This window comes from Crocodylus siamensis, chromosome 2, assembly GCF_052110815.1.
Source record: "Crocodylus siamensis isolate JL-2025a chromosome 2, ASM5211081v1, whole genome shotgun sequence".
Taxonomy (NCBI): domain Eukaryota; kingdom Metazoa; phylum Chordata; order Crocodylia; family Crocodylidae; genus Crocodylus; species Crocodylus siamensis.
The window spans coordinates 11,415,563-11,442,619 of NC_143396.1; the positions used below are offsets into that span (position 1 = coordinate 11,415,563).

Consider the following 27,057-nt stretch of genomic DNA (forward strand, 5'->3'; position numbering starts at 1 on the left):
GAAGTTGGTTCCAGACCCTAGCCGCCCTGACCATGAAGTCGTGCCTCCTGATATCTAACCTAAACCTACCCTCTGCCCGCTTGTGACTGTTATTCCTGGTCACTCCTGGCGGTGCTTGGGGGAACAGGGACTCCCCCAATGCCTGCTGGTCCCCCCTGACTAGTTTATAACAGGCCACAGGATCCCCCTCAGCCTTCTCTTGTGGAGGCTGAACAGGTTCAGGTCCCATAGCCTCTCCTCATAGGGTCTGCCCTGTTGTCCCCTGACCATGTGAGTGGCCTCCTCTGGACCTCTCCATGCTGTCCACATCCCTCTTGAAGTGCAGCGCCCGGAAGTGGACGCAGTACTCCAGCTGCGGCCTGACCAGTGCCGCACAGAGGGGGAGGATCACCTCCCTGGACCTGCTCGAGATGCATCTGTGGATGCACGACAAGGTACGGTCGGCCTCCCTGACCGCGTCCCCACACTGCCGGCCCGTGTTCATCTTGGAGTCAATGATGACCCCCAGATCCTTTTCCGCCTCCGTGCTGACAAGAGGGGAGTTCCCCAACCTGTAGGTATGGTGCCGGTTGTTCCTCCCCAGGTGCAGCACCTTGCACTTGTCTGTGTTGAAACCCACCCTGTTCTCGTCTGCCCACCCTTGTAGCCTGTCTAGGCCTGATTGTAGCCTGTTGCATCCTTCCAGTGTGCCCACGTCCCCCCACACCTTAGTGTCATCAGCAAATTTGAATAGGTGCTTTTTACCCCCTCATCCAAATCGCTGATGAAGATGTTGAACAGTGCGGGCCCGAGGACCGAGCCCTGGGGGACCCCACTGCCCACGTCCCTCCAGGGTGAGAAGGACCCGTCCACCACCACCCTCTGGGTGCTCCCTCCAGCCAGTTGGCGACCCAGTTGACTGTGTGGGTGTCTACACCACAGCTCCCAGTTTCTGAATGAGGACGGGGTGAGAGACAGTGTCAAAAGCCTTCCGGAAGTCCAGGAAGATTATATCCACTGCTCCCCCTGCATCCAATGATCTGGTGACCTGATCGTAAAAGGCCACCAGGTTGGTCTGACAGGACCTGCCACTGATGAACCCGTGTTGGTTGCCCCAAGCATGCAGTCCCCAGCCGGCCCCTCCTGGATGTGTGCCAGCATAATTTTCTCGAACAGCTTGCCTAGGATCGAGGTGAGACTAACCGGCCTATAGTTTCCCGGGTCTTCCTTCCTGCCTTTTTTGAAGATGGGAACCACATTGGCCGTCTTCCAGTCCTCCGGTACCTCACCAGAGCACCACGAGTGCTCGTAAAGCCGTGCCAGGGGACTTGCAATGACCCCGGCCAGTTGCTTTAGAACTCTAGGGTGGAGATCATCCGGGCCGGCTGACTTGAATACATCCAACCCCTCCAGAAGCTCCCTAACTAAATCCTCGCTAACCCCTGGCCTACGCGTGCCTCCCCCGGGGCCCGAGGGGGGCGCAGCAGGGAGGTGGCTGTCCTGGTCCCTACTTAGAAAGACGGAGGCAAAGAAATCGTTAAACATGTTAGCTTTGCCGTCTGGTGTGACGACCAAGTTTCCCAATGCGTCCTGCAGGGGCCCCACATTACCCAGGACCTTCTTTTTACCCCCTATGCATTTAAAAAACGACTTATTGTCCTTAATCTGGGAAGCCAGTCCCAGTTCCATCTCTGGGGTGCATGGAACTGGACGCAGGACTCCAGCTGCGGCCTGACCAGTGCTGCACAGAGGGGGAGGATCACCTCCCTGGACCTGCTCGAGATGCATCTGTGCATGCACAACAAGGCGCGTTTAGCCCTGCCAACCGTGACCTCGCATTGTCGGCCCATGCTCATCTTGGAGTTTATAATGACTCCAAGATCCCTTTCTGCCTCCGTGCTCTCAAGAAGGGAGTTTCCCATCTTATAAGTCTGCTGCTGGTTACTACTGCCCACGTGCAGCACCCTGCACTTGTCAGTGTTGAAGCACATCGTGTTTTTGTTACCCCGCCCCTGCAACCTATCCAGGTCTTGCTGCAGTCTTTCCCCCGCTACTAGCGTGCCCACCTCACCCCAAATTTTGGTATCGTCGGCGAATTTAAACAGGTTGCATTTCACCCCGTCGTCCAAATCGCTGACGAAGAAATTGAACAGCGCGGGCCCAAGGACCGAGCCCTGGGGGACTCCGCTGCCCACCTCCCCCAGGTTGAATATGACTCATCCACCACCACCCTCTGAGGGCGACCCTTCAGCCAATCTGCAGTCCATCTGACTGTGCAGGCATCAATGCCACAGTAGCCCAGCTTTTTAATGAGGGTGGGGTGGGAGACGGTGTCAAAGGCCTTGCTGAAGTCCAGAAAGACTATGTCCACGGCGACACCTGCATCCAAGGCTTTTGTGACCTGATCATAAAAGGCAATCAGGTTGGTCTGACATGACCTGCCCCTAATGAAACCGTGCTGGTTGCCCTTCAGCATCATCGCTGAGGCCGGCCCATCGCAGTTGTGCTCCTTGATGATCTTCTCAAAGAGTTTCCCCAGGATTGAGGTAAGACTGACGGGCCTATAGTTCCCTCCTCCCTTCATGAGGAGACTGGGCACTCACCTTGCTGGGGTCGCCTAACCCCAGTTGTCTTTCCTGCCTGGTGCAGGGGCTGGGCCCAATGATCTACAAGGTCCCGTCCAGTCTTACAACCCATGAGTCTTTGGAATCACCCTTAAGGTAACTAAAGGCTGCTACCAAATCCCTGCTCAGTCTTTTCTCCTGACTATATAAGCCCAGGTCACAGATTCACAGATTGTTAGGGGCTGGAAGGGACCTTGCAGTTCATCGGGTCTAGCCCCCACCCCTAGGCCACTGGGTTCAGGGATGGGGCACTCACCCAGCCCCCCGTGCCCCTGGGGATCTGTCCTCGAGTCAGCATTCAGCAGAGACAGGTGGGATGATAAGCAGCTTTGTCTTCATTACACAGCAGGATTCAAGAGCACACACTCATGGAGCCAAACAGCTTTGGCACAAGGAGGGAATCCTCAACATTTTCACTGGGACATTACAACATGCTGAATTTCACCCAGAGCATGCCTTCATTCTTTCCCCACCCTTCCACAGACGAGGCAGGACCTGTCACGGGCTGCACCTCCTTTACCTCTATTGTATTTCACAGCTCTTGAGACAAAGCGGAAACCAAGCACAGAGGTATCATATTAAGTTGTGGGGCTTGATTACCAAGGAAGCTGCTATAGAGAATGGCACGGAGGGAAGGAGGGCAGCTGGCACCTGGTGGTGCTGAGTTGGGATGAGGGGCTGAGAAGAAAACACCTGCCAAACTGGGCTCATGGGGTCGCAGTAGCAGTTTCTTGCAGACCATGATGGGCATGTGCAGGCCTGGAAGAGGGGGGATGTGGCAGGGAGGAAAGGCATGCTCAGGGTGGAAAGCAGGGAATGCTTCCCCAGAAATAAATGTCCTGCTTCCTACAACTCGAGAGGCTCACATACAAGAACCCTGGGCCCAACAGGGAAGTCGAAGTGGAGTCCACCAAAGACAGTGCCTTTTGGAGCCAGCTGTCTTGGGGAGGGCACCTGTTGTGAAGGCGCTTCTTCTGCCCCTGGGAACACTGCCGACTTTTACAGAATGATGGGGACGGCACAGGCTCCAAGGCCAATGCAAAGATCATCTCCTTACAGGTTCCCCCATTATCTGGGCAGGCCTCTGCCTGAAGTGTCTCCTTCCAACCCCTCACCCATATCAAACCTGAGAGGCCAGCCTCTGTGTCCTTTGGGTTTTGAAGTGTCTTAGAAAGGCTGAACGAAGGATGAACTGTTGCTGCAGTGCACCAACATGAGACTGATACCCTGGATGCAGACACTCGTGAATGCTGAGCAGGTATACATCCCAAAACCATAACTGTATTACTGGCAGAATTATGCACACTCCTGGATAGGGATGCACTAGTGTTGGGCCAGTTTGGAGGACTGGAGGAAGACCCTCCCACACTCTGAGCACTAATGTGGTTTCTTCTCTGTGTGGGTGAGCTGGTGCCGAGACAGGTGGGAGGATCGGGTGAAGCTCTTCCCACACTCTGAGCACTGATGTGGCTTCTTCCCCATGTGGATAAGCTGGTGTTCGGCCAGATGACAGGATCGGATGAAGCTCTTCCCACACTCTGAGCACTGATGTGGTTTCTTCTCTGTGTGGGTGAGCTGGTGCCGAGACAGGTGGGAGGATCGGGTGAAGCTCTTCCCACACTCCGAGCACTTATGTGGCTTCTTCCCTGTGTGGATGAGCTGATGCCGAGCCAAGCTGGAGGATCGGGGGAAGCTCTTCCCACACTCGGAACATTTATGTGGCTTCACCCCTGCGTGGATACGCTGGTGCTGAGCCAGACTGGATTGCTGAGCAAAGCTCTTCCCACACTGTGAGCACCGATGTGGCTTCTCCCCTGTGTGAATACGCTGGTGCTGAGCAAGTGCGAAAGATAGGGTGAACTTCTTCCCACACTCTGAGCACTGGTATGGCTTTTCCCTTGTGTGGATAAGCTGGTGCCGAGCCCGAGTGGAGGAGTGAGTGAAGTTCTTCCCACACACTGAGCACTGATATGGCTTCTCCCCTGTGTGGGTAAGCAGGTGCTGAGTCAGATTGAAAGAGTAAGTGAAGCTCTTCCCACACTCTGAGCACTGATGTGGCTTCTCCCTTATGTGGATACGCTGGTGCTGAGTGAGGGTAGAGGATAAGTTGAAGCTTTTCCCACACTCCAAGCACTGATATAGTTTCTCCCCTGCATGGGCAAGGCGGTGTTTGGTCAGGTCAGAGGACTGAGTGAAGCTCTTCCCACACTCTGAGCACTGATGTGGTTTCTCTCCTCTGTGGACACGATAGTGGTGAGCCAGGCTGGAGGACTGAGTGAACCTCTTCCCACACATTGAGCACTGATATGGCTTCTCTCCTGTGTGGATACGCTGGTGCTGAGCCAGTTTGAAGGGCTGGGTGAACCTCTTCCCACACACCGAGCACTGATGTGGCTTCTTTCCTGTGTGGACACGCTGGTGCCGAGTCAGCGTGGAGGACTGAGTGAACCTCTTCCCACACACTGAGCACTGATGTGGCTTCTCCCCTGTGTGGATACGCTGGTGCCGAGCCAGACTGGAAGCGTGAGCAAAGCTCTTCCCACACTCTGAACACTCAAGTTGCTGCTCCTTTGTGTGCATGCACAGGTGCCTTGCAAGGTCGGACAGCCGCCTGAATCTATTCCCACACTTGGTGCAGTGGTGGCGCACACACGTGTGCTGGGACAGGTCTTCCAAGCAGATGAACTTCTTCCTGCACTCAGTGCACTGGTGTGTTTTCCTCCCTTGGGGGATGCACCGGTCCTGAGAGAGGGAGAAAAAAGGGGTGAAGGACTTGTCACTCCTCTCACAGCTGTGCGTGATGCTTCCCATCTGCACAGGTAGGTTCTCCCCAGTCTACCTTATCTTGTGAAGAGCCAGGAGTGAACTCTGCCCCTGTGGTTGGCAGTGAGCTCCTGCTTCCCTCCAAGGCCCTCCCCACTGCTTTTGCTTGGATGCAGTGCACCTCTCCAGTGGCTCTTTAGGCCTCTCAACTCCACAAATTCTTCTCTGCACCTAGGGCTCTTTCTAGGTTCTGGCCCTTCTTCACCCTCACGCCCAACTGGAGATGATCCGTGGCTCATGGCTACCTTCTCCTTCTGCTTTTGGGGCCTCCCCCGACTCTCGTGGCATGGCTCCTTCGTAGGTCTCAGGGAGTCCATCTCACCCAAACGCCCTGGGGAAGTCCGTGCTGGCTCCACATCTGCAGACCCTTCCACAGGAGACTGCTCCTCAGCTCTGCTCAGCAGCCTGGCACCTCCTGCACAAGGAAGAGGAACTCCAAATTAGTCCCTACCCTACTGGCAAAGAGCAAACATTGCTGGGCCCCTATGTTAGGATGGGCCTCACAGCAGGCTTGGACTGCCAAAACCTAAAGCGCTGGGGGTGAGGGTGGGGCAAGTCCCTGTGCTGGGCTAATGTTCCCTACTCAATGTAGTTCAGAGCCCAACTCTCAGTTTCCGGCCCAACTGTCCATACCATCACCTTAAGCCCTGCTGGGACAAACATGTGGGATGTGTGTGTTAGGGCAGTGCTGGAATAGCGTCAAGCTCTAATGGGCTGAGGATGAGGGCAGGACATGGAGCTGTGGCACTCTATTCTGAGGTGAGGAGCAGGGCTATGCTTCCTCCCTGTTTCCAGGGAGAGCTCTTGTGCAGGGAATGCACCCATGGAGTTTTCCTCTGCTGACCCTTCCCGGACTGCCTCCATGTTACACAAGGCTTCAAGGGACCCAAGGCCTAGGCATGACCCTGAACCAGGACTCTGTGCTGTGACTCAGGCTTCCTGACACTCAAGGCCCCAGAGAGGAAACAGGGAGGGGACACCGTGGGTAATCCACTTCCCCCACAACCTGAAATCTTAGGAATCCCACCCATGCCATGGAGCCATTTAATGCAGCCTGAGACCATGAAGAAACTCTTCCAGGGTTCCAGGTCAGCTTGACCAGAAGAGGCCAGGGACAGCCTAGGTTTTTTCCTTGACCAACAGGAATGGCTACACAAAACCTCTGTATACCATGCTGATTTCAATGGGGAACTACAAATCCCATCATACCCTGGAAGAGGGTGTTTCACAGATATGGCTACCTTGGGCTCTGTAATGAACGCTTACTTTGCTGAGTGAGGAGGGCAACTTAAGATCGGGGCAGCCCATGGAAACTAGATCTGGGACAACAATCAAGACAGCAAACCTGACTGTGCCCCAATATCTGTCATTAGAAGGAGAAGAAGGGAAGAGTTGCTTGTTTCCACATTGTTCAATTTCATAGCGTGGTAACAACATTACAGTCAGGGTGGGCAAAATATGGCCCGCAGCCCACATCCGGCGTACGGAGGGGCTTTGTCCAGCCCACAGAGGGTTCAGAGTTTCATAGTTGGTCGGGTCGGAAGGGACCTGAGCAGATCATCACGTCCAACCCCCTGCCAGGGGCAGGAAAGAGTACTGGGGTCAAACAACTCCAGTTAGGTAATTATCTGGCCTCCTCTTGAAGACCCCCAAGGTAGGAGCAAGCACCACCTCCCTTGGAATTTGGTTCCAGATATTAGCTGCCTTGACCGTGAAGTCACGCCTCCTGATGTACACCCCAAACCTACTCTCAATCAACTTGTGACCATTATTCCTAGTTACTCCAGGTAGTGCTGGGGGGGAACAGGGCCTCTCCCGTTCCCCACTGGTCCCCCCTGGTAAGTTTGTAGACGGCCACCAGATCCTCCCTCAGCCTTCTCTTGTGGAGGCTGAACAGGTTCAGGTCCCGTCGCCTCTCCTCATAGGGTCTGCCCTGCTGTCCCCAGATCATGCGAGTGGCCTCCTCTGGACCCTCTCCATGCTGTCCACATCTCTCCTGAAGTGTGGTGCCCAGAACTGGATGCAATACTCCAGCTGCAGCCTGACCAGTGTCACAGACACTGGTCACGTTCTTGGACCTGCCCATGATGCACTCCAGCCAACTGGCGACCCAACTGACTGTGTAGACACTGACACCAAAATCTCCTAATTTTTGAATGAGAATGGGATAAGAGACAGTGTTGAAGGATGTCCTAAAGTCCAGAAAGACTATGTCCACCACAACACCTACATCCAAGGATTTTGTGACCTGGTCGTAAAGGCCACCGGGTCCGTCTGACAGGACCTGCCTCTAATGAACCCATGTTCATTGCCCCTGAGCATCACCTCCCCTGCCGGTCCCTCGCAGATGTGCTCCTGGATAATTCTCTCAAAGAGCTTCCCCAGGACTGAGGTAAGACTAATGGGCCTATAGATACCTGGGGCCCCCTTCCTCCCTGTTTTGAAAATGGGGACCACAGTGGCCTTTTTCCAGCCCTCTGGCACCTGGCCACAGTACCATAAGTGCTTGTGAAACCATGCCAGGGGCCCTGCAATGACCCATGGCAATTCCCTCAGCACTCTGCGGCGGAGATCATCTGCACCTGCTGATTTAAATACGTCCTTCCCCACCAGAAGTTCCTTGGTCCCGCCTAGCTGAGGCATCGCCCGGCTGTAGCACATTATGTTGCTTGCTGGGCACACAGTGGGGCTGGCATGGCTCCGCAGCTGAGCTGACTTCCTAGGCTGCATAGGCAGCTGCAGCTCCTTCTGGCTGCAGGCCGGGGCGCAGGGCAGGTACCAGTGTGTGCAGCCCTGATCCCGTGTGCTCCGCAGCAGCTCCTGGCTTGCCTGCCTGGCAGAGCAGTGACAGCATGGAAGAGAAACTGCTGCTTAGCGCAAGGCAAAAGCAGCCCGCATAAGAGCTGCCGAGTCTCTATCACAACACCGCCACCTCCGAGCTGCCCGGTGGAGCACCAGTGGCAGCACGGAGCAGCCACAGGGCACCCCAGAGGCGATGGTGACCGAGTCGCAGAGAAAACTAGTGTGGTGCAGGGAGCCGCACCAAGCAGTGCCTGGCAGTCACAAGGGGGTGGGACTGCTTTTCCCGACCGCAATGAGCAAGTTTCTGCCCGGCTGCTGCTGCTGCTGCTATGGCTCAGCCTGGAGGCGCAAGCCCGGAGCTGGCACAGGGTGCACTGGGTCAGGGCGGAAACCGGTGGTCCCCACTGTTACCATGGAGCTCGGGGCAGCGGTGGTGGCAGCGAGAAGGAGCTGTCCTAGCCGCGCCCAGGGTCAGCTGAACGCCCCAAGTCCGGGAGGAGCAGGCGCGGGCCATGCTGAGGCCGTGTGCTGTTGGCAGGGAACGAGCCACAGGTATACGGGCTCTGAGCTGTTGCAGGGCAGGGGCGGGGAAAGGGGCTTCCATGCACACCCCACATACCTTCAAGCCCTCCAACATAAATCCCACAACCACCCCCCCCCCCACGCAATCATACACCCCACAAACCCCACACCCTCCCCTACACTCATGCCTGCAAGCCTCTGGGGGAAGCCCCGTTCACTGCTACATCCAGACACCCCCCAACCCCCAGCCACCCTTCTCCTCCACGCACCCCACACAAACCCCGTACGCACGGGCATTGATAGACCAAATTACTGCCTGTGTCAGGCCGATTTCCAATACACTCAATTTTCTTTATATAGGTGCTGATCCGATATCACACCAATATACTCGTGTGCCTCTAATACTACACCCTGCACAATATACAAGAATAAGACTTCTTTCTGAGCTATTATGCACTTGCATCTATAGATACACAACACAGACACTCACAAATCAGGGCAAAAATAATTTTTTAAAATAAAATTAAAATATATTATTATGGATATTTGACTTTTAGTTTACAACTGGTTTTTGGCATTTTTTTTCCCGGTTCCAAGATGTCAAATCCCCTTCCCAAAACGAGCATATCTGGGGACAAGGGGAGGGAAATCCGGTGGTAAAGGTCAGAGGTTAGGACAGGACGTCTGGTCCCAAGACGGCAATCAGGGGATGGAGCCAAACTTGCACCCCTTGACAGCTCACCAAAACTGCTTAAACAGCCCTTCAGCCAAAATAATTGCCCGCCCCTGCATTACAGCATAATGTACTGTGCCTGAGGCCAGCACAAAGCAATGGCAGTACAGGGCAGGCCCGCACTTCCCAGGTTCTGCTGGCACTCGGGCCATGGAGCTTTATTGGCAGCAGAGTTGGGTGGAAGAGACAGACACAACTTACCTGGCAGCAGGTCCTCCGATCTTGACATTTCCCCACGGTCCTCATCATCACAGGTCCAGAGCTCCACCTGTCCATGCAGGATGCTGCAGATTAACTGAGGTGTGGGACCTCGATATCCTGTTTGGGCAGTGGTTAAAGAGCATTTGCGACTGGGTATGGGATGCAGAATCCAACCAACATTTGGGAATGCATCCAGTGAACCCAAGGTATCTGCTAGGGGCTTGATGGACAAGGGAGGATGGGCATTTAAGATGAAAGAGAAGGTACCGCAGGGAGAAACCCTCACGAGATGACAGTCCTTGTCACCCAGGTGGATGAGGAATGGACATAGGAAACAAAGCACCAACCATTCCTGATTTAGAAGGGGCATTAAACTAACAGAGTCACCAGGGACAGGTGTAGAGATGCTGTGATCCATGATGTACTGGGAAGCAAAACACAAAGCTTTCATTGTTTTCAAGGTACCAAAAAGAAGAGATATTGGACACGCTGATGGATGCATAACATTTATCTTATTAGCGTAATTCCAGGAAAAGAAGTGAAAATGAGCTTAGTGAAGGGGCTTAGGCCAGTGAAAAGCATACACGACAGACAGGTGGGCAACAATGAGAATTTTGCAGGGGAGAGAGAGTACTTAATTCATCGTCACCAGGGACAGGAAAGGATGATTTCAAAATAACTGTAGCTGCAACATGGCAATCATCCTGTCCATTGGGAGGATCATCCCAGGAGAGGCGATGAGTGCACAGGTTGGCAAGTACTGCAGGGTTGAACACAAAGATCTTGGGAGTCATGGATGTGGACAAAAGAAGGCCAGAAGAGACATTTCACAGCATGTGAAAGGCCATAGTATAGAAATGGTCGACATGGTCTCTGCTGGGCGGGGCAAAACATCGAAGCCCTTTCCTAAGGGAATCCTCTGGGGGAAAGGGAGGGAAAGAAAGCATCAGAAAAGGAAACTGACCTAGAAAAAGCTCAGTACCGCAAGCCTGTGCACAAGCCAGTACAAGACCCGGTATTAGAGATACTCTGGAAATGAAAACTGGTTCTCACTAGGCCCTGCAGCCAGCCCACTTCCGGTTATCATGACGATGGGCATCTGATCAGCAGAGGGACTTTAGGAAGAGCACAAGAAAACTGCTGAGAGTGGCAGAGGGAGCTGGAGAGCGCAGGCTTAAAAAAATACAGCAAAGCCTGTCTACGGATGCTAGGGTGGGATGTGGACAGCAGCTTCCAGGGACCCCTCGGCGGACAAACCTGGGTTACAGCTGGTGTACACGTCACTAGAGGAGCTGTTGAGGAAATGCATCATCCCCTGTAGTAGCAGCAGAGGCTGGTAAGACTTTTTATTAACTTCTGCCGGGTCATAATGACAGGAGAAAGGGGATTTAGATACTGCAGAACGGAGCATGCTAGGACTGTTAAATGTGTCTGGAGAGGACACGCGAGGCCAGACAGGGAGGAAATCAGAATCCTCCCCCAAGGAACAGCTCTTAGTGTATTTGTGCACAATGACCTGGAGACGATGTGAATGTGCTGAGAAGGCAAACGGAGATCATGCTGCCAAGAAACTGCTGGAAGAACCAGGAGTGACAAGATCGGGGAAGGCACAGGTGAAGGCGGCTGGAGCAAATGAAGGAGGATCTGTCAGTCTGAAATTGAGGGAGGCCTGACCACTGACAGCAGTGGGGAGGGAGGGGATTTAAACCTCCAGCCAAAAGTTCATGAGGACGGGGCTGTTGGAACAGGGAGGTGACTACAAAACTGCAGCGTTCACATATCTCCGGGGGGAAGCAAGACCCAGAGCTTTACCCAGGGAAACGAGGGCTTGGTAATTCTTCACCATCTGCTCCTGGTAAAGCACCTTGTCTTCATCGCCCAGCAGCTCCCACTCCTCCCGGGTGAAATACACAGCCACGTCCTCAAACACCTCCCGGAGCTGCGGGCACAAGCGTTGCACCATCAGTGTCTCCTCGGCCAGCCGCCCCCAGCCCCCACAGCCCTGTCTGCAACCACCGGGCACTACCACTAATTGCAACCTTAGCCACGACAGGTAAGGGGACACAACTCCCAGTCTTCAGCTGACATGTGATGTGGATGCAGCCGTGGATGCAGGAGTTCATGTGCCGGCCTTAGCCCAGCTCATCCCGCTCTCTTTGCTTGGTCCTTTGCGGCAGCCTGGGCAGCACGTTTAGAGGCAGGGAGCCCCGGCTCCACGCACTGTAACCCGGCCTGCCCGCGCCAGCCCCCCTGGTATCGGCACTCGGGAGGGAGCTCCTGCTAATGCAGCTCGGGGTCCTTGCAGCCTCCAACACCGCAGCCTTCACGCTCTTCAGGTCTCTGCTCCCCAAAGTCTTTACAGCCCCCCGGGCTCCTCCTGCGCTCTGCCCCAGCTGTACTGCCCATCACAAGAGAACCGGGGCCCTGCTCACCTCCAAGCTCTCCTCCTGCTCTGGAGGCCTGCCCTGCCCCTTCTGCACTTGGCCTGGCGCAGGCCTCAGGGAGCTCCTCTCCTCCAGGCTCCCCGGGGACGTCCTCTGCCGCTCCAGCATCACCGGCCCCTCCTCAGGAGGCTGCTGCTCAGCTCCCTGCAGGGTCCCAGCACCTGCGGGTGGGAAGAGAGGGCACAGGTGAGCCCTGGCGCTGCTGGCACGGGGAAGCCCTGCTAGGCTCCTGCGCGGGCCTGGGACGGGGGAGACGGAGGCGTCGGTGTGTGGAAGACGGGGGAGAAGGCAGACTCAGTCCCGCAGCTCTTGCTAACAGACCTCCACAGCCACGAGGCTGGAGATGAGCCCCAGTAACTCTGTCCCAGCGCGGGGAGGGATCGCAGCACCGCAACAGAGCCTGCAAGGACACTGCTCCCTGGGGAAGAAGCTCCAGCGACGCTGGGGCCGTATCAGATCCACACGCTAAGGGCAGGGGAGGGGAAACGCAAGGTCGGTCTGCTCCCAGGCACGTGAGGGGATCCCAGGGGCACCAGGAGATCTGCCCCCAGAGATCACGTCTGTGCCAGCCCAGCTACGCGGTTAACAACATTACAGCTGTCCCACCCCCGTGTCTCCCGCAGGCGCGGGACAGTCGCATCCAGCCCTCCGCCCTGGACCTCACCTGACTCCTGGGCGGGCTGCTCCACGGGCTGGTCCCCACGCTGCGGGGTTTCCCCCTCTCCCGCCTCCTCCACAGGCCTGTCCGCACCAGGGGCCGCCGGCCGCTCCGGCCAGGCATCGCCAGGGTCCTGCAGTGCCCCCGGGGGCGGCACCTCGGCTGAGGGCCCCCCCGCCACCTTCCCCCTCCCGGTCACCTGGGGACGAGGACAACGCGTCCGTGCGGCGCCGGCACGCGGGGCAGGCGGGCTGGGCGAGCGCACGCGGGGGCCGCGCTCTCACCTGCAGCGGCTCCTCCTGCTCCGGCCCCGGCCCCGGCCCCGGCCGGAAGCCCTCGGCCAGGGCCACGGCCTCGGCGCAGGTCTCCACCCCGCGCCCCCGCGCCCGGCTCCGCACCTCCCGCGGCAGGATGGCCAGGAACTGCTCCAGCACCACCAGCTCCAGCACCTGCTCCGGGCTGCGGCGCCGGGGCTCCAGCCACAGCACGCACAGCTCCCGCAGGCGGCTGCAGGCCTCCCGCGGCCCCCGGGCTTCCCCGTAGGCCAGGCCCCGGAAGCGGCGCCGCCAGGTCTCTGGGCCGGGCAGGTCGCCCCCCGGGGCCAGCTCGGCCTGAGCGGGCGGCGGCATGGCCGCCAGCCCTCCTGCCCCGCCCCGCGGGGTCCCGGCTGCGGGAAGGGGCAGACCCGGGACAGCTCCCGCAGCGCCCGCGCCCGCAGCCCCTCCCCCGCCGCGGGGGCTCCTGGGAGCTGCGCGCGGCCCCGCCCCCTGCCTGCCCGCCTGCCTCAGGCGCGTCACACGTGAGGTGCCGAGCGCCGCCCCCGGCCCCGCCCCCTCGCTCGCGCTGTGGTGAGGCGGCCCGCGCGGCCCCCGCAGGCCCCGACCGCGGAGCCGGAGCCGGAGCCTGGCCGCCCCGCCCCGCGCCCGCGGCCATGCGCGGGGTGCCGGCTGCGGCCCGGCCCCGGGCTTCCTCGCGCGCGCCGAGTGCGGCCGCGGCGGAGCCTCGGGAGGCCGCGCAGCGCCCCGCTTCCCCCGGCGTTTCTGGCCGAGCCGGGGCCGCCGGCGGGATGTGGAGCCAGGCCTGTGCGGCGGTGCCGGCGCCCGCCCGGCCACGGACCAGCAGCCCTTTGCCTCGCCGTGAGGGGCGGTGCACTTTGGATCCCCCCCCGGCTGAAGCAGCGGGCCGCAGGCCTAGCGGGCCTCGCCGGTGCGGTTCGGCACGGGTCCCTGCCCGCCCGCGACTCGGCCCGCTCCTTGCCCCGCACCGGGGAGAGGGCAGAGCCTGCGCAGCCCGCCCGCGCTCCGGGCCCAGGGAGACGCCTCGCTGCAGGCGCTGGGCCGTGCTGAGATGCCCCGCACGAGGCCCGTGGCCCTCGCTCCCTGTGCGCTCGGGGCGCTTTGTTCCTGTGCCGCAGGCGGGAGACAGCCCCGGCCCTGCTTTGCCCCCGCAGCAGTCACCCAGGGCTCCTCTCACGGAGCCATGCCTAAACCACGTGCCGCTGGTGACAGGCGACCCACGGCGTGCGTTACCTCCCGCCAGCTTCTCCCAAAGCCGCCTGCCAGCAGCTGCGCCGTCCGCCTGTGCGACACGCTGCCCTGTTGCACCCCTGGAGAGGACGCTGGCCCCCCTCGCGCGAGGAGACGGGGCATCCTTCCACAGCTCCCAGCAGCGCCATAAACTGCGGGGGAAAGCAGGATCCCTGCAAGTACCCAGCCAACTGTCTCTGTCTCCCCCAACCACTGACCTCCCTTGACAGCGCAGGGGGCGGGGGGGGGGTTGGAAAGGTTTAGACACTGGCTTATCTGACAATACATTTCTGTGTGTGCCAGATAGGCGTGAACAGCAGCGGCTCAGTGGAATAAAAAAACACTGATTTCAGGTGCCAGTTTTAGAGTTTCAGTCCTGTCTAGGTTGAAATTGCTTCACAAGTACAAAAAGGAAAAAATAGCCACCCTTTATTGATTAAAATCTGACCCTAGACTTGGAAAAAAAGTACCAACTGTTTAACTGCATGAATGGTCCTGCCAAAAGAAAAGGTGAGGCCTCCAAGTGCAAGGATTTCCCTTTCCCATTGGGGAGAGGAGAGTTTGCTCACAAAGGACAAGGAATCAATGAAGAGGGCAGGGGAGGGCCATTCTGGGACTGATTTTCCCTCCAACCCAAACGCCCACAGGAGCTGGGCTGTGGGGAACGGGAAGAGGATCCAGTCATGCACCTCCTGGGGACCAGATGCCAGAAGGAGAGACAACACACTTGAAGTCGTCTGCAGAGGTCACACCTAGTCCAAACCCCCTTCCCAGGCATGTTTCTGTCCCACCTATGCCTAAAACTGCACGATCGCCCCCGGAGTGCAACTCCCGGGCACGTACCCACAGACACCAACAGCACGCGCCGCCCTGGCACCAGTCCCGCAGGGCAGGAGCGCTGCAGTGTCTCTGCTGCTGCGAGGGCTCCTGAAAGACACTGCAGAGATCAGAGGAGCACAGCCATGCCTCCCGCTACAGGGAACGGCAGCCGCCAGTGCTTCACACCCATCTGACCGTGGGCTTCAGTCCCTTCCTGATCCCAAATTGGCCTGACCTGAGTGCAGGGCCAAACCCCTCGAGCCAGGAACCTTCCCATTTTATTGCCCGCAGAGGCATTGGCACGTGCGCGGGTGGCTCCTCGGTGCCAACCGCTGCACTTCCCAGCGCACTCCAGGCACGGCGACTCCTAGCTCCTCCCTGAGCAATGCCTGCTCCAGTCTGCTGAAAACCTCCGAAGATGCCTGTCCCAGGCACCTGCTCCACTGCCTCGCTGCTCTCCGGTGAAATGGTTTTTCCATCTATCCCCTGTGAAATGACTTGGCAAGTGTTTCAAGACTTTGCTATATATCTGTCATTCCCCGGTGTCTCCCCACAGACAGTAGGGCTGTGCGGAGCTTTGGTTTCTGATTCAACTCAGCCGAATTCGGTGGCTGAATCTCTGAATCCGAATCAAATCAGGAGACCCTTTCATCTCTCCAAATTGATCTGGAGAAATTCAGTGATACAGACGTAGCAGGTGGTTTGTGAATGCTGTGGTGCTGGGGCGCGTGGAGTGTCCCGCAGAGGTGACTGGAAGCACTTCTGGTCCATTTCTGGGTCCGCAGGGGCGCACACGGGGCGCCCCCCTAGCACCCCCCGCCTTGGCAACTGGTGCCTCCTGGGTCTGGGGGCATATCTGGGGTCCCCTGTGGCTCATAGCTGAGCTGAGAGGGCACGGGGGGGGGGGACCCCAGCACGTTCCCCGGCAGCCCCGGATAGGACCAGAAGTACCTAGCTAAATGCAGCAGTGCATGTGGGCCTTGAACCCACAAGATCTGGCTTAGGACTCAAAGGGGATTGCGGCACTGTTGAGCGGAGCACAGGGGCAGGGCTGCCCCCCCAGAAATCCCGGCAGGAGCGAGCAGGGGAAAAAAGGTGGGGATCTGGATGCAAAGAGGCTGAGGCTGATAAGGATAGCCAGAAGCAAGTGCATGCGAAAAGGTAGAAGATGGAAATCTCGTTTTTCATTAATCTAAAATAAGCAATAAAATAATCAGTACACATTTGCAAGGTTAGCACCTGGCATCCGGAAGAATCAGTGCAGGAGGAGAAATTAGATGAACTTCCATGGATTTGCATGGATTTACAAGTGAACCCAAGCGGCATCTGGTAGCGCAATAGTTGCAAAGCAGGAAAAATCACGCTTTCAGGCATGTCAGATCCACATTACTAATTTAAAACAATAAAAATAACCCTCGTGGAAGAAATTCAGGAGATAAAAATAAAACATGTCGGAGGTGTTTTAAAATACCACGATAAAAAAAATCTAAAATGATCAAATCAGCTGATAACGTGGATCCACAGATGCTATTTAGCTAGCTTAATAGTGATTCTTGTCTTGTGGATACAGGAAAAGTGTAACTGGAAACAGGAGAGGCGTCACATGGAGCAGCGCCCTAATGCCTTCTTCATTGGGCCACCGCTGAAGAGATTCAGGGAAGCAGGAAAAGGACATTTTTCCTCGACATGCAGCTGTCTCTGAAAAGGCCGTGGGTAGCCGGGATGGCTGCAGTCACTTATCTCCGACCCAGGTGTCACAGGCAGGATGCTCCCCTCTGTGACGGTGGGGGTGTGAGACGAGATGGGCCGAAGGCAGGGCAGGAGCAAGGGGGCCGGTGGGCACTGTGGCTTAGTCGGTTAAAGCCCCTGTCTTGTAAACAGGAAATCCTGGGTTCAAATCCCAGCAGTGCCTGCTTTTCTTTCACCACAATACATAGCCATGACTGGGCCAAAAGAAATCTCCTGAGGTTCACCAGGGACAAGTACAAGTGCTGCACGCAGGGCAGAGCGATCCAGGCGCTGGGGCAGGCTGGGGGCTGACTGGCTGGGCAGCAGCTCTGCAGAGAAGCTGCCCAATCCTCCAGTATCTCTAGGAGCAGGTGCGTCCAGAAGCTGCCCAATCCTCCAATTTCTCTAGCTCGCTCTGAACCTGAGCCCTACCCTTCAGCTTATCTAGTGCTCCCCCAGCTTGGTGTCATCTCCAGCTTGCTGAGGGATCACTGTATGCTAGATTCAGATATGAAACAAAGCCAACCCCTGGGGCACTCCACTTGATGCTGGCTGCGCACTAGCCATCAGTCCATTGATTACGACCCTCTGAGCCGGTGCTCCAGCCAGTTTTCTATCCACCTTACAGTCCGTTCATCCAGCCCAGACTTCCTTAGGTTTCCTGAGAGACTGCTGCGGGAGACTGCATCAAAAGCCTTGCTAAAATCAAGGTACCCCGCATCCCCTGCCCCCCGCCCCCCCCCACATCCACAGAGCCAGCCATCTCCTCCTACAAGGCGATCAGGTGGGTCAGGCATGGCTGGCACTTGGTGAATCCACGCTGACTCTTCCTGATCACCTTCTCCTCCTCCACGTGCTTAGAAATGGATTCCCGGAGGACTTGTATATGTCCAGCTTTTCTAAAGAGTCCCTAAGGGCACCCAGAGCCAGAGATGGAGGGGAAGAAAGTGGGAGCAAGAAATTTCCTTTTCTGTTGTCTTTTCTGAATGGAGGCTCAGAGCTCATGGTGGTCTAGGCCAACCTGCAAGTGCTGCAGCCATCGGCCGTGCCCTGCCCTCAGGGAGCTCGCAGCATCCACCCCCGCATGTTGCCCCGGTGCCATCCAGGCTACTGCAGCCAGCACCTCCCCCATGCGCCCGTGCCTTCCCCGACTTTTGCACGTTTGGGCTGAATCCTGGGGCCGACCGCACACCCGACACAAAGGCACGTCAGCCCTGGCCGGCCAGCACCACTCACTCCTGACAGAGCCCATGGGAATGGATCTGGGAGAGACTCCGGAAATCTTCATGTTCCTGTGACAGGGTGATGGCAGAGATGCTGGAGATTCATAGATTCATAGATGCTAGGGTCGGAAGGGACCTCAATAGATCATCGAGTCCGACCCCCTGCATAAGCAGGAAAGAGTGCTGGGCCTACATTACCCCAGCTAGATACACATCCAACCTTCGCTTGAAGACCCCCAGGGTAGGGGAGAGCACCACCTCCCTTGGGAGCCCGTTCCAGACCTTGGCCACTCGAACTGTGAAGAAGTTCCTCCTAATATCCAATCTAAATCTGCTCTCTTCTAGCTTGTGGCCATTATTTCTTGTAACCCCCGGGGGGGTCTTGGTGAATAAATACTCACCAATTCCCTTCTGTGCCCCCCTGACGAACTTATAGGCAGCCACCAGGTCGCCTCTCAACCTTCTCTTGCGGAGGCTGAAAAGGTCCAGTTTCTCTAGTCTCTCCTCGTAGGGCTTGGCCTGCAGGCCCTTAACCATACGAGTGGCCCTTCTCTGGACCCTCTCCAGGTTATCCGCATCCTTCTTGAAGTGCGGCGCCCGATAGAGGGGAAGTATCACCTCCTTGGACCTATTTGTCATGCATCTGCTGATGCACGATAAAGTGCCATTGGCTTTTCTGATGGTTTCGTCACACTGCCGACTCATGTTCATCTTGGAGTCCACTAGGACTCCAAGATCCCTTTCCACCTCCGTGCCACCCAGCAGGTCATTTCCTAGGCTGTAGGTGTGTTGGACGTTTTTCCTCCCTAGATGCAGCACTTTGCATTTCTCCTTGTTGAACTGCATTCTGTTGTTTTCTGCCCACTTGTCTAACCTGTCCAGGTCTGCTTGCAGCTGCTCCCTGCCCTCCGGCGTGTCCACTTCGCCCCATAGCTTAGTGTCATCTGCAAACTTGGACAGAGTACATTTCACCCCCTCGTCCAAGTCACTGATGAAGACATTAAAGAGTATCGGTCCAAGGACCGAGCCCTGCGGGACCCCACTGCCCACACCCCTCCAGGTCGAAACCGACCCCTCCACCACAACTCTCTGGGTGCGACCCTCCAGCCAATTCTCCACCCACCGGACTGTGCAGTCATCCAAGTCACAGCCCCTTAACTTGTTCACCAGTATGGGGTGGGATACCGTATCAAAGGCCTTCCTGAAGTCCAAGTATACGACATCCACCCCTCCTCCTGCGTCGAGGCGTTTTGTGACCTGGTCATAAAAAGAGACTAGATTGGTCAGGCACGATCTGCCTGCCACGAACCCGTGCTGGTTTCCCCTCAGCATAATTTGTCCTGCCGGGCTCTCACAAATGTGAGCCTTGATGATTTTCTCAAAGATTTTGCCAAGGATGGAGGTGAGACTGACTGGCCTATAGTTGCCCGGGTCCTCCTTCCTCCCCGGGATGGGCTTTTCTCTGCGGCTGCAGAGGACAGGACGAGGAGCAATGATCCCCAGCTGCAGCAGGGGAAGCGGGGGCTGGAGAGGAGGAACTCTGTGGCTCCAAGCAGGGCCGAGCGTGGGACCAGGCCCCGAGAGACGTGGGGAGTCTCCATCCCCGGCAGGGCCCAGGAGCAGGTGCACAGACGTGGCTGGCATGGTGCAGAGAGGGCTGCTCCCGCCTTCAGCAGGGGGTGGACTAGATGACCATGTGAGGGCCCCTCCAGCCTGACTTTCCATAGTCCTTTGGTCCCGAGCACCCGGACAGATGCTCGCACAGTCCCTGGTATGACCCAGCAGAAGTTAATGGAAGTCTCGTCAGCCTCTGCTGCTACAACACGTGGACGATGCATTTCCTTAACTCTGCCTCTAGTGACATAAGTACACATGATGTAACCCAGATCCTCTACCGGGGTAACTGGAAGCTTCTGTCCACTTTCCTTCCTAACATCTTCATCTCCAAAGACCAGATACTTTGGGTGCTTTGCTCTATTAACATTAAGACCTGTGCTCTTCAGCTCACTCTGCCATTCTCATAAGTTAATCTTGTCCCCTCAATCCCTCTGCAGATCAGAGGCCCATCACTGTGACAAAAATTGGGTTAGGTACGGGGCCTAATGAAAACCAGTTTTCATTTCCAGAGGATCTCTAATGCAGGGGCTTGTTCTGGCTTGCACGCAGGGCTGAGGTACTTACGTTTCAATAGGTCAGTTTGCTTTTCTCATGCTTTCTTTTTCCTCTTATTTCCCCCAGAGACTGTCCATAGGGAAGTGCTCAGATGCTTTCTGTAGCAAAAGGAAGACCATATAGACCATTTCTACATTAGGGAATTTCACACCCTCTGAAATGTGTCTTTCTGCCTACTTTTAGAATTACAGAAATGAAAGGGGAAGTGGTGCAGGCTCCTAGCCTGGGGATTTTTAAAAGGAAGTTAGATGAGCACCTTGCCGGGGTCATCTGACCCCGGTGCTCTTTCCTGCTAAGGCAGGGGGTCGGACTAGATGATCTACCTAGGTCCCTTCCGACTCTAGCTACTATGAAACTATGAAACTATGAACCTCAAAAGATCCTCAGGTCCAACCACCCTGCTCTGGGCAGGTACACTGCTGAGATAAAATACCCCTACAAGGTGTGCATCCACTCTCTTTCTGAAGATCCCCAGGGTAGGTGCCTGCACCACACCCACTGGGAGTTTATTCCAGAGTCTGGGCACCCGAACCGTAAAGAAGTATTTCCTTATATCCAGTCAGAAACCTTCTTCTAGGAGTTTGTGACCATTGCTCCTGGTTTTCCCTTGGGACACTTTCATGAATAGTTGTTCTGGCCCCTGATATATTTGTAAGCTGCTACCAAATCCCCCCAAAGTCACCTGGGTCCACCACGATCTGCTAGCTGGGAAATTGGCTCCGTGGTCGGACCCAGAGGGTTGTGATTGATGGCAGTCACTCATCGTGGTGCCCTGTGACCAGTGGGGTCCCTCAAGGCTCTGTGCTGGGACCCATCCTCTTCAACATCTTCATTAACGATGTGGGCATTGGAGTCAGGAGCGGACTGGCCAAGTTCGCCGATGACACCAAACTTTGGGGCAAAGCATCCACGCCAGAAGACAGGCGGGTGATCCCGGCTGACCTGGACAGACTCAGCAAAAGGGTGGACAGGAACCTGATGGTGTTTAACACCGATAAATGCAAGGTTCTCCACCTTGGGAGGAAAAACCTGCAGCATCCTTATAGGCTCGGCAGTGCTACGTTCGTTAGCACTACAGAAGAAAGGGACTTGGGGTTCACGGTTGACCACAAGATGAACATGAGTCTGCAATGCGATGCTGCGGCTAGTAAAGTGAGCAAAACGCTGGCGTGCATCCATAGATGCTTCTCGAGCAAATCCCGGGACGTCATTCTCCCCTTGTACTCGGCCTTGGTGAGGCCGCAGCTGGAGTCCTGCGTCCAGTTTTGGGCTCCACAATTCAAAAGGATGTGGAGAAGCTTGAGAGGGTCCAGATCGGGTCGGAAGGGACCTTGTAGATCTTCAGTCCGACCCCCCGCCTGGGCGGGAGAAAAGCCTGGACTCCAATGAGTCCAGCCAGGTAGGCATCAAGCCCCCTCTTAAAGGCCCCCAGGGTAGGAGCCAGCACCACTTCCCGTGGAAGTTGGCTCCAGCTCGTAGCCGCCCTGACCGTGAAGTCGTTCTTGCGGATGTCTCATCTAAATCTGCTCTCTAATAACTTGTGTCCATTGTTCCTTGTTATGCCGGGGGGCGTGAGGGGAAACCGTGTCTCCCCCAAACCCTTCTGGTCCCCCCTAGTGAGTTTATAGACGGTCACCAGGTCCCCCTCAGCCTTCGCTTGTGAAGGCTGAACAGGTTCAGATTCCGCAGTCTCTCCTTGTAGGGTCTGCCCTGTTGTCCCCGGATCATGCGAGTGGCCTCCTCTGGACCCTCTCCATGCTGTCCACATCCCTCCTGAAATGGGGTACACAGAACTGGACGCAGTACTCCAGCTGCGGCCTGACCAGTGCTGCATGGGGGGGGGGGGGGGGATCACCTCCCTGGACCTGCTCGAGATGCACCTGTGGATGCAGGACAAGGTGCGGTTGGCCCTGCCAGCCGTGACCTCACATTGTCGGCCCATGTTCATCTTGGAGTCAATAATGACTCCACGATCCCTTTCTGCCTCCGTGCTCTCAAGAAGGGAGTTTCCCATCTTAAAAGTGTGCTGCTGGTTACTACTGCCCACGTGCAGCACCCTGCACTTGTCAGTGTTGAAGTGCATCCTGTTTTTGTTAGCCCACCCCTGCAACAAAAGGTCATGGTGCTCTTCAATCTCGGTCCAAAGCTGATCGATAAGCGCTGCCCAGAACTGCAAGACGCAGCCTGCCCTGGAAACGAGAGGGGGAAATGTAACCACGGGGAAGCGACTGGGCTACCTTCGGTGCGGTTGTGCTTTGTCTTTGCCTCCACAAGGACCCCAAATCCCTTTCTGAGCTCCTGCTTTCCATGCGACTCCATCCTTTCCTGGGCGGGCGCTGAGGGGATCCTGCAGTGACTGAAAGCATCTGGGAATGCGGGCGCCCAGGAGAGGCTGGATGGACACAGCAGGTGTCCGCAGGGGTGGTGTCTGTGCCACAGGCTGGGCATTTGGCCGTTCCTTTTCCTTTCTCTGGAGGGGTTTGCAGCTCTGCCCTGGGCCCAGGCCCCATGCTGTCCTAGCCCCGTGATACTGGTCCTAGCCCCTGCCTTGCCCCGTCCCCAGTCACCCATCCCACTCCTGGACACCACTCTGCTCACCCACCGGATCTCATCACTTCTGCTGAGCTGAGTGCAACCTGCCTGCGGGGGACCAGACCAGCTCCACGGAGATCCTGCCCATCTCTTTGCCTGCCCGCTCCATCCGGCGTCCCCGGCAGTGAGCGAGGGGTGGCTGGGTCGGCGTGCCCAAGCGCTGGGGCCGTACGGGGCAGCAGCGGTGCAGGCTCCTTCTGGCTGCTGCTGTCGGTGTTGCTGCCACCGGGGCAGGGGAAACTGAGTCTGTGACTTCCCAGCCCCACGGCGTGGCCAGGGGTGGTGGGACTGGCTGCACGGGCCGTGGTTCGGACTGCCCCGTCTGTCAGCCAGGCGGGGCCGCGGGACCCTCCATGGGCGGCAAAGAGTCATGTTGTGGGCCAGATCCAGCCCGTAGGCTGCATTTTGCCCACCCTGCTCTACGTCTCATGCTGATAAAGAGTCTTTATTTCTTCTGTGTGAAGCCTGTGCAAATCGTTCACACCCCGAACAGGAAGTGAAGAGTGAAACTTAATGTAATCCCTTTACATACAGCACAAAATAACCTTGAGCCCTGCGTTTGCTCTGGGAGTTGTGGCTGCATGGTTGAGGGGATAAACCGCCCTTTGCCTCGCCGTGAGGGGCGGTGCACTTCGGATCCCCCCCCGGCTGAAGCAGCGGGCCGCAGGCCTAGCGGGCCTCGCCGGTGCGGTTCGGCACGGCTCCCTGCCCGCCCGCGACTCGGCCCGCTCCTTGCCCCGCACCGGGGAGAGGGCAGAGCCTGCGCAGCCCGCCCGCGCTCCGGGCCCAGGGAGACGCCTCGCTGCAGGCGCTGGGCCGTGCTGAGATGCCCCGCACGAGGCCCGTGGCCCTCGCTCCCTGTGCGCTCGGGGCGCTTTGTTCCTGTGCCGCAGGCGGGAGACAGCCCCGGCCCTGCTTTGCCCCCGCAGCAGTCACCCAGGGCTCCTCTCACGGAGCCATGCCTAAACCACGTGCCGCTGGTGACAGGCGACCCGCGGCGTGCGTTACCTCCCGCCAGCTTCTCCCAAAGCCGCCTGCCAGCAGCTGCGCCGTCCGCCTGTGCGACACGCTGCCCTGTTGCACCCCTGGAGAGGACGCTGGCCTCCCTCGCGCGAGGAGACCGGGCATCCTTCCACAGCTCCCAGCAGCGCCATAAACTGCGGGGGAAAGCAGGATCCCTGCAAGTACCCAGCCAACTGTCTCTGTCTCCCCCAACCACTGACCTCCCTTGACAGCGCAGGGGGCGGGGGGGGGGTTGGAAAGGTTTAGACACTGGCTTATCTGACAATACATTTCTGTGTGTGCCAGATAGGCGTGAACAGCAGCGGCTCAGTGGAATAAAAAAACACTGATTTCAGGTGCCAGTTTTAGAGTTTCAGTCCTGTCTAGGTTGAAATTGCTTCACAAGTACAAAAAGGAAAAAATAGCCACCCTTTATTGATTAAAATCTGACCCTAGACTTGGAAAAAAAGTACCAACTGTTTAACTGCATGAATGGTCCTGCCAAAAGAAAAGGTGAGGCCTCCAAGTGCAAGGATTTCCCTTTCCCATTGGGGAGAGGAGAGTTTGCTCACAAAGGACAAGGAATCAATGAAGAGGGCAGGGGAGGGCCATTCTGGGACTGATTTTCCCTCCAACCCAAACGCCCACAGGAGCTGGGCTGTGGGGAACGGGAAGAGGATCCAGTCATGCACCTCCTGGGGACCAGATGCCAGAAGGAGAGACAACAGACTTGAAGTCGTCTGCAGAGGTCACACCTAGTCCAAACCCCCTTCCCAGGCATGTTTCTGTCCCACCTATGCCTAAAACTGCACGATCGCCCCCGGAGTGCAACTCCCGGGCACGTACCCACAGACACCAACAGCACGCGCCGCCCTGGCACCAGTCCCGCAGGGCAGGAGCGCTGCAGTGTCTCTGCTGCTGCGAGGGCTCCTGAAAGACACTGCAGAGATCAGAGGAGCACAGCCATGCCTCCCGCTACAGGGAACGGCAGCCGCCAGTGCTTCACACCCATCTGACCGTGGGCTTCAGTCCCTTCCTGATCCCAAATTGGCCTGACCTGAGTGCAGGGCCAAACCCCTCGAGCCAGGAACCTTCCCATTTTGTTGCCCGCAGAGGCATTGGCACGTGCGCGGGTGGCTCCTCGGTGCCAACCGCTGCACTTCCCAGCGCACTCCAGGCACGGCGACTCCTAGCTCCTCCCTGAGCAATGCCTGCTCCAGTCTGCTGAAAACCTCCGAAGATGCCTGTCCCAGGCACCTGCTCCACTGCCTCGCTGCTCTCCGGTGAAATGGTTTTTCCATCTATCCCCTGTGAAATGACTTGGCAAGTGTTTCAAGACTTTGCTATATATCTGTCATTCCCCGGTGTCTCCCCACAGACAGTAGGGCTGTGCGGAGCTTTGGTTTCTGATTCAACTCAGCCGAATTCGGTGGCTGAATCTCTGAATCCGAATCAAATCAGGAGACCCTTTCATCTCTCCAAATTGATCTGGAGAAATTCAGTGATACAGACGTAGCAGGTGGTTTGTGAATGCTGTGGTGCTGGGGCGCGTGGAGTGTCCCGCAGAGGTGACTGGAAGCACTTCCGGTCCATTTCTGGGTCCGCAGGGGCGCACACGGGGCGCCCCCCTAGCACCCCCCGCCTTGGCAACTGGTGCCTCCTGGGTCTGGGGGCATATCTGGGGTCCCCTGTGGCTCATAGCTGAGCTGAGAGGGCACGGGGGGGGGGGACCCCAGCACGTTCCCCGGCAGCCCCGGATATGGACCAGAAGTACCTAGCTAAATGCAGCAGTGCATGTGGGCCTTGAACCCACAAGATCTGGCTTAGGACTCAAAGGGGATTGCGGCACTGTTGAGCGGAGCACAGGGGCAGGGCTGCCCCCCCAGAAATCCCGGCAGGAGCGAGCAGGGGAAAAAAGGTGGGGATCTGGATGCAAAGAGGCTGAGGCTGATAAGGATAGCCAGAAGCAAGTGCATGCGAAAAGGTAGAAGATGGAAATCTCGTTTTTCATTAATCTAAAATAAGCAATAAAATAATCAGTACACATTTGCAAGGTTAGCACCTGGCATCCGGAAGAATCAGTGCAGGAGGAGAAATTAGATGAACTTCCATGGATTTGCATGGATTTACAAGTGAACCCAAGCGGCATCTGGTAGCGCAATAGTTGCAAAGCAGGAAAAATCACGCTTTCAGGCATGTCAGATCCACATTACTAATTTAAAACAATAAAAATAACCCTCGTGGAAGAAATTCAGGAGATAAAAATAAAACATGTCGGAGGTGTTTTAAAATACCACGATAAAAAAAATCTAAAATGATCAAATCAGCTGATAACGTGGATCCACAGATGCTATTTAGCTAGCTTAATAGTGATTCTTGTCTTGTGGATACAGGAAAAGTGTAACTGGAAACAGGAGAGGCGTCACATGGAGCAGCGCCCTAATGCCTTCTTCATTGGGCCACCGCTGAAGAGATTCAGGGAAGCAGGAAAAGGACATTTTTCCTCGACATGCAGCTGTCTCTGAAAAGGCCGTGGGTAGCCGGGATGGCTGCAGTCACTTATCTCCGACCCAGGTGTCACAGGCAGGATGCTCCCCTCTGTGACGGTGGGGGTGTGAGACGAGATGGGCCGAAGGCAGGGCAGGAGCAAGGGGGCCGGTGGGCACTGTGGCTTAGTCGGTTAAAGCCCCTGTCTTGTAAACAGGAAATCCTGGGTTCAAATCCCAGCAGTGCCTGCTTTTCTTTCACCACAATACATAGCCATGACTGGGCCAAAAGAAATCTCCTGAGGTTCACCAGGGACAAGTACAAGTGCTGCACGCAGGGCAGAGCGATCCAGGCGCTGGGGCAGGCTGGGGGCTGACTGGCTGGGCAGCAGCTCTGCAGAGAAGCTGCCCAATCCTCCAGTATCTCTAGGAGCAGGTGCGTCCAGAAGCTGCCCAATCCTCCAATTTCTCTAGCTCGCTCTGAACCTGAGCCCTACCCTTCAGCTTATCTAGTGCTCCCCCAGCTTGGTGTCATCTCCAGCTTGCTGAGGGATCACTGTATGCTAGATTCAGATATGAAACAAAGCCAACCCCTGGGGCACTCCACTTGATGCTGGCTGCGCACTAGCCATCAGTCCATTGATTACGACCCTCTGAGCCGGTGCTCCAGCCAGTTTTCTATCCACCTTACAGTCCGTTCATCCAGCCCAGACTTCCTTAGGT

At 56.8% G+C, this 27,057-nt stretch overlaps 2 protein-coding genes and 2 non-coding genes across 4 annotated transcripts in view; 2 read left to right on the plus strand and 2 right to left on the minus strand.

Annotated features, from left to right (window-relative positions):
- LOC149869885 (uncharacterized) overlaps window positions 1-27,057 on the minus strand; it is a 499,172-nt gene that overhangs the window by 288,277 nt on the left and 183,838 nt on the right. The gene's annotated exons all lie outside the window — the stretch shown is intronic.
- Window positions 2,918-27,036, minus strand: LOC149869897 (uncharacterized). The gene is made up of 9 exons (XM_090034453.1): window positions 27,026-27,036; window positions 23,855-24,003; window positions 23,590-23,728; window positions 13,071-14,464; window positions 12,117-12,289; window positions 11,497-11,623; window positions 9,685-9,801; window positions 5,672-5,841; window positions 2,918-5,345 (listed from the first exon to the last, which is right to left on the minus strand). The coding sequence occupies exons 1-9, from the start codon at window positions 27,034-27,036 to the stop codon at window positions 3,981-3,983; spliced, it is 3,645 nt and encodes a 1,214-aa protein (XP_089890579.1). The 3' UTR covers window positions 2,918-3,980.
- TRNAT-UGU (transfer RNA threonine (anticodon UGU)) lies at window positions 16,970-17,043 on the plus strand. The gene has a single exon. It is a non-coding gene; the product is annotated as a tRNA-Thr (tRNA).
- TRNAT-UGU (transfer RNA threonine (anticodon UGU)) lies at window positions 26,510-26,583 on the plus strand. Its single transcript has one exon. It is a non-coding gene; the product is annotated as a tRNA-Thr (tRNA).